General features: G+C 49.7%; 1 protein-coding gene across 1 annotated transcript in view; it reads right to left on the reverse strand.

Annotated features, from left to right (window-relative positions):
- The window catches only part of gfra1a (gdnf family receptor alpha 1a), a gene marked incomplete at both ends in the record, with an annotated part of 128,764 nt that overhangs the window by 106,024 nt on the left and 10,240 nt on the right, over positions 1 to 12,500 (reverse strand). Inside the window, one exon of the mRNA XM_083658371.1 lies at positions 1,465 to 1,641. Coding sequence (XP_083514497.1) covers positions 1,465 to 1,641 — 177 coding nt within the window. The remainder of the gene's footprint in view (positions 1 to 1,464; positions 1,642 to 12,500) is intronic.

Raw genomic sequence — 12,500 nt, forward strand, 5'->3', positions numbered from 1 at the left:
TGTCTCAACACCTCCTTCCTGTGTGGGGGGCTGTCTCAACACCTCCTTCCTGTGTGGGGGGCTGTCTCAACACCTCCTTCCTGTGTGGGGGGCTGTCTCAACACCTCCTTCCTGTGTGGGGGGCTGTCTCAACACCTCCTTCCTGTGTGGGGGGCTGTCTCAACACCTCCTTCCTGTGTGGGGGGGCTGTCTCAACACCTCCTTCCTGTGTGGGGGGGCTGTCTCAACACCTCCTTCCTGTGTGGGGGGCTGTCTCAACACCTCCTTCCTGTGTGGGGGGCTGTCTCAACACCTCCTTCCTGCGTGGGGGGCTGTCTCAACACCTCCTTCCTGTGTGGGGGGCTGTCTCAACACCTCCTTCCTGTGTGGGGGGCTGTCTCAACACCTCCTTCCTGTGTGGGGGGCTGTCTCAACACCTCCTTCCTGTGTGGGGGGGCTGTCTCAACACCTCCTTCCTGTGTGGGGGGGCTGTCTCAACACCTCCTTCCTGTGTGGGGGGCTGTCTCAACACCTCCTTCCTGTGTGGGGGGCTGTCTCAACACCTCCTTCCTGTGTGGGGGGGCTGTCTCAACACCTCCTTCCTGTGTGGGGGGCTGTCTCAACACCTCCTTCCTGTGTGGGGGGCTGTCTGTCTCAACACCTCCTTCCTGTGTGGGGGGCTGTCTCAACACCTCCTTCCTGCGTGGGGGGGCTGTCTGTCTCAACACCTCCTTCCTGTGTGGGGGGGCTGTCTCAACACCTCCTTCCTGTGTGGGGGGGCTGTCTCAACACCTCCTTCCTGTGTGGGGGGGCTGTCTCAACACCTCCTTCCTGTGTGGGGGGCTGTCTCAACACCTCCTTCCTGTGTGGGGGGGCTGTCTCAACACCTCCTTCCTGTGTGGGGGGCTGTCTCAACACCTCCTTCCTGTGTGGGGGGGCTGTCTCAACACCTCCTTCCTGTGTGGGGGGGCTGTCTCAACACCTCCTTCCTGCGTGGGGGGGGCTGTCTCAACACCTCCTTCCTGCGTGGGGGGGCTGTCTCAACACCTCCTTCCTGCGTGGGGGGGCTGTCTCAACACCTCCTTCCTGCGTGGGGGGGGCTGTCTCAACACCTCCTTCCTGCGTGGGGGGGGCTGTCTCAACACCTCCTTCCTGTGTGGGGGGGGCTGTCTCAACACCTCTTTCCTGCGTGGTGGGGCTGTCTCAACACCTCCTTCCTGCCGTTTCCCCCCCATGTCCCCCAAAGTGTTTCCACACAGAGCGACTGTATCTATGATCCAATTGGCAAGTTCAACTACACAGACACAACATGGCACTGAGTCTAGAGTGTCATGTCTGTGAATCATATCGACCAAATGAACACATGGAATTTCAACACATCCCACTCGTATCTCACTGCGTTTCTGACACACACACACACACACACACACACACACACACACACACACACACACACACACACACACACACTCCTTCTTTCGTTACCCAGTACGGCCCAATTGGGATGAGCCCTCCTGTTTCTACGGGAGTCCTGAAGTTGGGTGGAGGAGGGACTCCCTCTGCCCAAAACAGGCTCTCTGCCCCGGGATACCCTGCTGCCCTGGGTGACGCCCCCCCTGCCTGGAGCCGACGTCGCAGAGCCGCTCCGAGGTTCCCCTCCCTCTGCAAGAGACGCGCTTCGTTCAGGACCACCAACGGCCATCAGGGGGGGTGAAGGTTCACAAAGGTCACAGGGAGGTCAAGGGTTTAATGGGGGGTGAAAGGTCAAACTGGAAACAGGAAGAGAGCATTCGGGTCATTCAGCTGATAGGCAAGAAGAGTTATGTTGTGGGCGTTTGCCAGGTAGGCTAAGGTAAAGGCAGGGGGCGGGGCATACAGGAGCAGGGTTTGTAGTGATTATTGACCCTTTTCATGGGGGCCATTTTGTGTCAAAAAGGCAGAATAAACACAGGTGCAAGCAAAACACTAATGAGGGTTTCCAAATTCCAATCATGGAAGTTGGAAACCCTCATCCGTGTTTTGCTTGCACCTGTGTTTACCCTGCCTTTTTGGCACAAAATGGCCCCTGTGAGAAGGGTCTATTGAGTTAGAAGAAGACAGTGTTAGACTGGTTCAGGATGCCACAGAGCCGCACATATGCCACACATAAGGAGAGGGGAGGTGATACCTGCCATCATGGCTGAGGGAGTATAGTTCTTGTTTGTTTAACTAGGACCATGCTCTTTGCTCTGTACCTGCTAACTAGGACCATGCTCTCTGCTCTGTACCTGCTAACTAGGACCACGCTCTCTGCTCTGTACCTGCTAACTAGGACCACGCTCTCTGCTCTGTACCTGCTAACTAGGACCATGCTCTCTGCTCTGTACCTGCTAACTAGGACCATGCTCTCTGCTCTGTACCTGCTAACTAGGACTATGGGCTCCACAGTTGGCATCTTTAGTGTCTTTGAACATCAATACGATAATAATCAGTGTTTACTTTTCTGGGGCAAAAACACTCTAAATGCAAATGCAGTGTTCATATTCGCTCCATAGTAGCGGGAATAGACCCTTCTCACGGGGGCCATTTTGTGTCGAAAAAGCAGGGTAAACACGGGTGCAAGCAAAACACCAATGAGGGTTTCAAACTTCCTTGATTGGAAGTTGGAAACCCTCATTAGTGTGTTGCTGAATGTGAATGTGGATGGATGGTGTTGTTGATATAGATTATCCGCTGACCAGCGGCTTGGTCAAAGATGCTCTCCTAGCTGTCTGGTGGACTCCACGTGTGCGTGAAGAGACTAGAACCAGATCGATGGAGCCGTCACGCTATCGCCTCAACATCCTCCAAACAAGCCCAGAATAGAAGCATCTACATCTGCCTGGCAAATTGGGGGCAACACACAGTTATAGATTTTCTAGTTAGAGAGGAAGAGGTTGTGGATCAAACGCATGCAAATTTCTATGTATCAATGCCCTCATTTAACATCTCCGACAGAAAGAACCGGCAACAGAGCAAAGGCTCAGCTGGATGCTACGCTACGATGCTCATGCTACGATGTGTGTGTGTACTATCTTTTTAGGGGCATTGTGTTTGCTTGTTTTCAGGGATGCTTTGACTCTGTGATCAAAAGCAGAAAGAGACGGAGAGGAAACGAGAGCTAGCGTAGCGACAAGAAAAGGGCTGAATCTCTTCTTCTCTGGAGAGAGAAAGGTTTGCTCGTTAGAGAGACACAGATTGTGTCTGCCTTCATCAGTGGCATTGTGAGTCAGCGTGGACAGCGATGATCAGAGGGGAGACAGGGAGTCAATTGCGATCGAGCAATTTGGATCTTCAAAGGGCACGAGCGGGGAAAACACAGTTACCGAGCTGTACTAACTAGGTAGTAATTAAGTTTTGTGATGATTCAAAAACTGCCAGACAAAAATCGTGGGTGCCCAGTGCAAAGAGCTCCTCCCTATGCAGGTTTTCTACAACATTATGCAGGGAGGTGTAGAAGGCAAGGTGTAGAAGTGATTTCTGCTGTGTATATATATATATATACAGTATATATCTATATATATATATATATATATATATGCAAGTCCATTATTCTGATACTCCAGACAGCAGCATCTGTCTACCCTATTACCCTCCGTGTAATACAATAGCCTACATTTATTTTTACACAGCGTGAAAGAGGATTTTCTTTCACACTTTACAGATCCTACATAAAACAAACAAGACATTTCATGGAAAGAATAACTGTAATTCCCAGAAAACTAAAATTGAAACGTGTTGATTTAGAATGACACCAGATACACTGACTGTGTGTGTGTGTGTGTGTGTGCGTGTGTGTGTGTGTGTGTGTGTGTGTGTGCACACACACGCGCAAATCAGCCTGTGAGAATTGACTGACTGCAGTCACTGCACACACACATTTGTTCCTATGTAGATATCTGTGTGTGTGTGTGTGTGTGTGTGTGTGTGAGAGTGACTGTGTGTGTGTGTGTGCGTGCGAGCGTGTGTGTGTGTGTGTGCGTGTGTGTGTGTGTGGAAAGGTAATTGTCCATATTTGCATGCAGAAAGAGCAGTGGTGGGAGGGGGGGGGGGGGACAGGCAGGGGGGGGGGGGCAGCCCTGGCACACGCCCCCTCCCGCTGGTTCGAGCTGTCAGCCATGTTGATTAACTATGATGAATCACCCCTCCACTTCACATCCAATCAGAGGCCTCCTCACGGGGACTCAAATGTGGTCACCTCTAACTAAATGATTTTCTTGGCCCATGGTGAGCCGGCTAGCGACTGGACTGGCAACCTGATGATGTGGCGGCTGCTGTTCACGCTCCCGCAGCCAGGGGGCAGTCATTTTCATAACTGTGTGTGTGACGAAGGGCCAGCTGACTTGTACCTGCCCAGGGAAGGAGATTTGGAAAAGGGCTGGTTGGAGCGGGGTAGGGCTGCCTGCAACTAACAATGGGCTACATGCACAACTCCACTACTTCCTGAAATTAGTACAGCTTCTTTATTTCCTGTCATCACTATTGGATGAAGTGATTAATGTCAGGTGTGCTGCAGTCACAACAATGATCAGGCACACCTGATTAATCAGTTCATCCAATAGTGTAGGACAGGAAATAAAGAAGCTGTACTAATTTCAGGAAGTAAAGAAGTTGTGCATGTAGTCTATTATTTTCGTTATCGATTAATCTGTCCAGTACCTAATTTTCTTGACTAATCGATTGGTTGTTTGGTCTATAAAATGTCGTTAACGTTTCCCAAAAGTCCAAGATGACATCCCCAAATGTTTTCTTTTGTCCTGACCAACAGTCCACACCCCAGAAATAATCAGTTTAGAAACCAGAAAATATTCATATTTAAGAAGCTGGAACGATAATTTTATTTTTTCTTAAAGAGTAAGTAAAAAATCAGTTGTTCTTCTTGTTCCTACAGTCTGAGCTTCACGGAGCAGAATGACGTCTGCAGAGTTTTGACACTAGAAGGCTGTTTCCACAATCGTCTGCTGAACGTGGAAACACCTCTGAGCTCCCTGAGAAGCTCACCGTTTTCAACAAGCCAGATTCGTGACATCATGTTAATCTATTTCCTATCATCTCTGCAGCGTTTCACATTATCCACTTACTGTCCGCCCCAAGCGTTTCACATTATCCACTTACTGTCCGCCCCAAGCGTTTCACATTATCCACTTACTGTCCGGCCCCAAAAAAACAATCCAGTGTACAGAGATGAGACAAGGTCAGTGCAAACATAAATCCCCCAGGCTGTGTCCCTTCTCTCCAAACGAGAGAACCGGACACCTCGGAGCGGAGCGGAGCGCTGAAGGAGAAAGCCTTTTGATCCCCGGGCCTGAACGGAAGAGCTTTGGGTGGAAGAGAAGGAGGGAACAGGGAACAGGGAGAGAGAGAGAGAGAGCGATCAATACATTCTTGTAGACACAGCCTCGAATTTCCAATCTAACACGGCGCCGCATCGATTAGGCTTCAGAGGAGACGAGGCAGGACAGGACAGGAACGCCGGGAGAGGATTTGGGAGTCTTTAGCAGAACAAAGTCCTGGGTGGAGGTGGAGGAGGAGGAGGAGGAGGGGAGGGGATGGAGCGCTCCGTCAGCACAAAACACGTGACACAGATGAGCAGTGGCGTGGTGGATGCGTGGATGAGGAGACTACTTACATGTCAGTATGAGACGATGGAGTAGGAAGACGAGATGGTGATTACAGCACAGTGCTATACTACTATTGACCTTACTGACAGAGCTCGTAGCGCATCGTGGACAAACCGCTCTCCTCACTTTGGTTCAGTTTGTATTTGCCCTCTTACAGTGCGTCTTCAAGATCTGGAGAGATCTGTGTGTGGCAGGACAAGTGCCGAACGATATTTAGAACGAGGGGGGAATTAAATCATTTGACAGAATATCACAATTGCGATTTAAACTACGGTACTCTTCAAGTCATCACAAGTTTTTCTCATACATTTTTTAGAACTTGAAATTTGTTTAAAGAAAAGTGCTTTCTTTCAAAACATAGATGTCAGTGTGGCAAGATTTACCGAGTTTGAGTGTGTCGAAAGATTTTCACCCATATTCTACCAAGATTCATCGACCAAAGATTACCCACAGCTCTAAAACGTCTTCTTTATTAGTCCATTTTGGACACCACACCTCTCTCTCCTAAGCCATTAATTGCAGCTATTATCTGCAATTTGGAAATTGCATATACTTTTTTTTATATTGTTGGGCTGTAGTCAGGACAACAAGAATCACAAACGAACACCATGTCAAGCAAGCATCTGTCCTGCTGAAGTGCCTTTGAGCAAGGCTGTGTATATCTGCCGGCTCTGTAGCGGACCCGAGCCTGCACTGACCACCCTGTGGGGAGGGGGAGGAGCCTGCACTGACCTCCCTGTGGGGAGGGGGAGGACCCTGCACTGACCGCCCTGTGGGCAGAGGGAGCCAGCGGACCCTGCACTGTAGGGGTGGGGGGGAAAATGGATACACCATAGTATCGCGATATTTTGCCTGACAATATTGTATCGATATTTGGATGCCAAGTATCGATATATTAAAAAAAATAAAATAAAATTGCAGGCCATGCCATGCCAGGCCACCGGGCATCTGCCCGAATCGCCCGATGTTGCAGTCCGCGCCTGCAGTGGCGTATTGAGTCCAGAGAAGCTTAATAATGTAGCCTACATTTTGGGCAAAAACAAAACAAAAAAACACTGCAGTGCATGTTTTACTTCCGGTGAGGTCGAGGAAAAGGTAGGACAAGGAGTTAGACAATATCGAAATATCGCAATATTCAATATATCGCAATACTAGCATATCGCAATATCGCAAAACTATCGTATCGTGACTCAAGTATCGTTTTAGTATCGTGGGCATCTGGTGATTCCCACCCCTACTGCACTGACCGCCCTGTGGGGAGGGGGAGGAGCCTGCACTGACCACCCTGTGGGGAGGGGGAGGAGCCTGCACTGACCTCCCTGTGGGGAGGGGGAGGAGCCTGCACTGACCTCCCTGTGGGGAGGGGGAGACGGCGAGAAGAGAATTTCCTTATGGGGATCAATATAAAGTATCACATATCATCATGGTGTGTTTGCTGTTGAGCGGCAAATAGCGGAACTGAGAATGATACGAGGAACAGGATGTGGGTGTGAGAGGAACAGGATGTGGGTGTGTGAGGAACAGGATGTGGGTGTGAGAGGAACAGGATGTGGGTGAGTGAGGAACAGGATGTGGGTGTGTGAGGAACAGGATGTGGGTGTGAGAGGAACAGGATGTGGGTGTGTGAGGAACAGGATGTGGGTGAGAGGAACAGGATGTGGGTGTGTGAGGAACAGGATGTGGGTGTGTGAGGAACAGGATGTGGGTGTGTGAGGAACAGGATGTGGGTGTGTGAGGAACAGGATGTGGGTGTGAGAGGAACAGGATGTGGGTGTGTGAGGAACAGGATGTGGGTGTGTGAGGAACAGGATGTGGGTGTGAGAGGAACAGGATGTGGGTGTGTGAGGAACAGGATGTAGGTGTGTGAGGAACAGGATGTGGGTGTGTGAGGAACAGGATGTAGGTGTGTGAGGAACAGGATGTGGGTGTGAGAGGAACAGGATGTGGGTGTGTGAGGAACAGGATGTAGGTGTGAGAGGAACAGGATGTGGGTGTGTGAGGAACAGGATGTAGGTGTGAGAGGAACAGGATGTGGGTGTGTGAGGAACAGGATGTGGGTGTGAGAGGAACAGGATGTGGGTGTGTGAGGAACAGGATGTAGGTGTGAGAGGAACAGGATGTGGGTGTGTGAGGAACAGGATGTAGGTGTGAGAGGAACAGGATGTGGGTGTGTGAGGAACAGGATGTAGGTGTGAGAGGAACAGGATGTAGGTGTGTGAGGAACAGGATGTAGGTGTGTGAGGAACAGGATGTGGGTGTGAGAGGAACAGGATGTAGGTGTGTGAGGAACAGGATGTAGGTGTGTGAGGAACAGGATGTAGGTGAGTGAGGAACAGGATGTAGGTGTGAGAGGAACAGGATGTGGGTGTGTGAGGAACAGGATGTAGGTGTGTGAGGAACAGGATGTAGGTGTGTGAGGAACAGGATGTGGGTGTGTGAGGAACAGGATGTAGGTGTGAGAGGAACAGGATGTAGGTGTGTGAGGAACAGGATGTGGGTGTGAGAGGAACAGGATGTGGGTGAGTGAGGAACAGGATGTAGGTGAGTGAGGAACAGGATGTGGGTGAGTGAGGAACAGGATGTAGGTGTGTGAGAGGAACAGGATGTAGGTGTGTGAGGAACAGGATGTAGGTGTGTGAGGAACAGGATGTAGGTGTGTGAGGAACAGGATGTGGGTGTGAGAGGAACAGGATGTAGGTGTGTGAGGAACAGGATGTAGGTGTGTGAGGAACAGGATGTAGGTGTGTGAGGAACAGGATGTAGGTGTGTGAGGAACAGGATGTGGGTGTGAGAGGAACAGGATGTAGGTGTGTGAGGAACAGGATGTAGGTGTGTGAGGAACAGGATGTAGGTGTGTGAGGAACAGGATGTGGGTGTGAGAGGAACAGGATGTAGGTGTGTGAGGAACAGGATGTAGGTGTGTGAGGAACAGGATGTAGGTGAGTGAGGAACAGGATGTAGGTGTGAGAGGAACAGGATGTGGGTGTGTGAGGAACAGGATGTAGGTGTGTGAGGAACAGGATGTAGGTGTGTGAGGAACAGGATGTGGGTGTGTGAGGAACAGGATGTAGGTGTGAGAGGAACAGGATGTAGGTGTGTGAGGAACAGGATGTGGGTGTGAGAGGAACAGGATGTGGGTGAGTGAGGAACAGGATGTAGGTGAGTGAGGAACAGGATGTGGGTGAGTGAGGAACAGGATGTAGGTGTGTGAGGAACAGGATGTAGGTGTGTGAGGAACAGGATGTGGGTGTGTGAGGAACAGGATGTAGGTGTGTGAGGAACAGGATGTGGGTGTGTGAGGAACAGGATGTGGGTGTGTGAAGAACAGGATGTGGGTGTGAGAGGAACAGGATGTGGGTGTGTGAGGAACAGGATGTGGGTGTGTGAGGAACAGGATGTGGGTGTGTGAAGAACAGGATGTGGGTGTGAGAGGAACAGGATGTGGGTGTGTGAGGAACAGGATGTGGGTGTGTGAGGAACAGGATGTGGGTGTGAGAGGAACAGGATGTGGGTGTGTGAAGAACAGGATGTGGGTGTGTGAAGAACAGGATGTGGGTGTGAGAGGAACAGGATGTGGGTGTGTGAGGAACAGGATGTGGGTGTGTGAGGAACAGGATGTGGGTGTGAGAGGAACAGGATGTGGGTGTGTGAAGAACAGGATGTGGGTGTGTGAAGAACAGGATGTGGGTGTGTGAAGAACAGGATGTGGGTGTGCGAGGAACAGGATGTGGGTGTGGCCAATGGATGGCGGAGAAAAGACTGTCCAGCAGCTCGGGATTCAGAAGTAGAAACTGTGAGGGTAAAATAATTGATTGACTGCTTATTGATAGATTGTTGAATAATGTAGACTCTGTTTAATTATGAGCTAATTAACATGCATGGATAAATTTAAGCTATTTAACTTTATGGGCTGGGAAGCAGTTTGTTATGTTTAGGAGGGGAACCCAGCTGGAGAACAGTGGATAACGTGTTATTTTGTCTTCCTGGTGTAGAGAGGATTCTGTTTCAGTTTGTTGTAAGAACAAGGCTTTTATTTTGTCTTCATGGGAAATATCCCGTGGGATTGAACCGGCCACCTCATCTGTGCCAGGGGGGTGGCTGAGTATAACTGAGATGTCATGTTTATGTTCGGGGCACAACAGTTTGGAGGTTGTGACACTCTGCAGAGTTTTTGAGAATTGGAATAAACAAATCTATATTCATTACAAACGAGCAACTCATTTATTGGTGAATCAACAAGGCATTTCATTTGAATTTTCCATAACAAAACCACTCTGGAGAAGAGCATGTGGTCAAATAAAGAAATACATAAATAAAGAAAGAAATACATAGATAAATAAATAAATAAAACGAAAGTGTAAAGTTGCTGTGAGTCAGACTAGACTGTGGGCGTGGCTTGTGGCTGGCATGCAGAGACAGAAAGGCATCATGGGTATTTATTGACGTAGCTTGAGTCATATTAGCTTGAGGGGAATGAGAGAGTCATGTGGTGGTTTACTGAGGTGAGCGAGCAGCTTGCTGGAAACGATGCAGAGGCTTGAAGTCAGTTGGTGAGCTCAGACTGTTCATGTTAGCCGGGCACCTCATGACTTCATCACAGTATCACAGTGATGATGCTCGTTACTGGAAAAAGGTGGGATTTGTGCGTACTTACAAGCGCTCTCATTCTGGGGCAGGGCTAGGCTAGGCTAGGCTAAAGGGGCGGAGCTGTAGTTTGCAGCCAGAGGGGGTCGCTGGTTTGAATCCCTGAGAAGATCTGTGTGGAGGGAAAAGTGAAGAGGGAACCACTGTCCACTCGCTTTAGAAAGCGTCGGTCAAACCACTTGACCCCAAACCGCTCCGGTGGAGCTGCGAAGCGGCAAACAGTGCAGAGCAGTGTTGATATACAGACTTACAGCCACTTCCAGATGGATCCACGTGTGGGCTGAACGGCTGTGAAGCAGTGCATTGTGGGGAAAAAGAACACGTGCGCTGCTCAGTCGACCGACGCTGGATAAATCAGGGCAAAAACATGTTTAGAGAAAGCCAGCATCTCTGCAAAGTTACAATGAATTATGTTTCCCACCTCTGTAACGCCACCAAGTAGTGTGCTCTCTAGCGCCCTCTCTGTCTCTCTCTTGCACACACAGACACACACAGGATAAGAGATAGCATGGACACTTATCTATAAACACGGGCAGCTCGTAATGAGGGAGAGTTCCTATATGCAGCCAGTGGGTTGAGCGGCACCGACAGCTTCTCAGCGCCGCGTGTCGCCACCGGGGGGATATCAAGAGCTGCCGCGGCTTGTCAGCCCAAGCCGTGCGCTACAGACGTTCACACACACACACACGCACGCACACACACAGACACACACACACACACACATCGCTGGACTATCTGCTGCGAGGTTGAGTTCAGCGGGAGGAGGCAGGCAGGCAGGAGGACAATATCCATTTGAAGTGTTGACAGTTACAAGAGACGAGATATGGAGGATGCTTTATTGGGCGAAGGCTTTATGAGTGGAGAGCGGGTGATATACTATAGACACGTGGGTTTTATAAAGCACGCTTACAAGAGAGCCCGCTGTACCGCTAACCAGCCAACAGGGAGCAGGACAGAGCTGGAGAGAGGGGTGGAGCTGCTGAAGCCAAATAAACATCAATAACCAACGACAGGTACAACATGCCATTGCACTGTAAGCCAGAGAGGGCGCTATGCAATAGTCACACAATAGACCCTTTTCACAGGGGCCATTTTGTGTCGAAAAGGCAGGGTAAACACAGGTGCAAACAAAAACACTAATGAGGGTTTCCAAATTACAATCGTGGAAGTTTGAAACCCTCATTAGTGTTTTGCTTGCACCTGTGTTTGTTTACCCTGCCTTTTCGACACAAAATGGCCCCCGTGAGAAGGGTCTATAGTCACAATCAAACACTGAAACGTGCAGGTTGGAGACGAATAGTGCAAATAAATAGAAAAGAAAGTACAGATTTGCTTCCATCTGAGTTATCGATGCTGTTGAGATGGTGTTTTAGGACAGGGAAAGGTTAGGAGAGAAATAGGGGGGGGAAAGGGCCAACGTAAAAATCAATTAAACTATCTTTCCCATTTTCAAACAGCAGCCTTTGACTATAAAGCATTGATAGTTTGAAGCACACGCAGTAGTTTACTGTAAGATAAACGCCACTGACATATCTTTAGGGCTGCTATACTATCATCACACAACTGCCAGACAACACTGAGTGTAAAAGGTCTCCCTGCAGAGGCCACAGTGAAACGATAAGAGTCGTATCAACTCATGAATAAATAGGTTGCACCTGCAGGATGCTTTGATGTCCTGACACCGACCACTATTTCTGTCCCGTCACTTTTGGCTGCTGGCCAGAGCAGCTATTAGGTTCCGCGTCACTTTGCTGCCCCCGTTTCATCTCTGTCACCTTGCGTGGCCCTGGTGGCTAAGTGACAATGTTGGCTGACATTAAAATGCTCTTTTATCTGCAAACATCAGCTCAGGTGTGCTCTGATACTCTATGGAGAGAAAGCATCCAAAGGTCTACAGCTTGTAGGTCAAAGTGATGGGGAGGGCAGGCGGGGGAGGAGTCATATTGCCAGGAATTCAAAGTGTGGACAAATAGAAAAGGAAGATAAGAAATGGGGGCGGGGCAAATATTTTGAATCAGAAGTTTTCTTTTTTTCCCGTCCGGATTTTTCCTCAAATTTGGTCCCCGATTGTACTAGCGCACTTCCCCCCTGCTTTCCGTTGCTCTCACCCTCTTGTCAATCTGGGGAGAGCCGTAGACTAGCACATGCTTCCTCCGACACACGTGCAGTCACCAGCAGCCGCTTCCTTTTAACCTGACAGCGAGGATCGCGCTTTGCCCACCGGATGAGGCGTCTTAG

The sequence above is a fragment of the Poromitra crassiceps genome (genome assembly GCF_964638095.1).
Source record: "Poromitra crassiceps genome assembly, chromosome: 22".
Lineage (NCBI taxonomy): Eukaryota > Metazoa > Chordata > Actinopteri > Beryciformes > Melamphaidae > Poromitra > Poromitra crassiceps.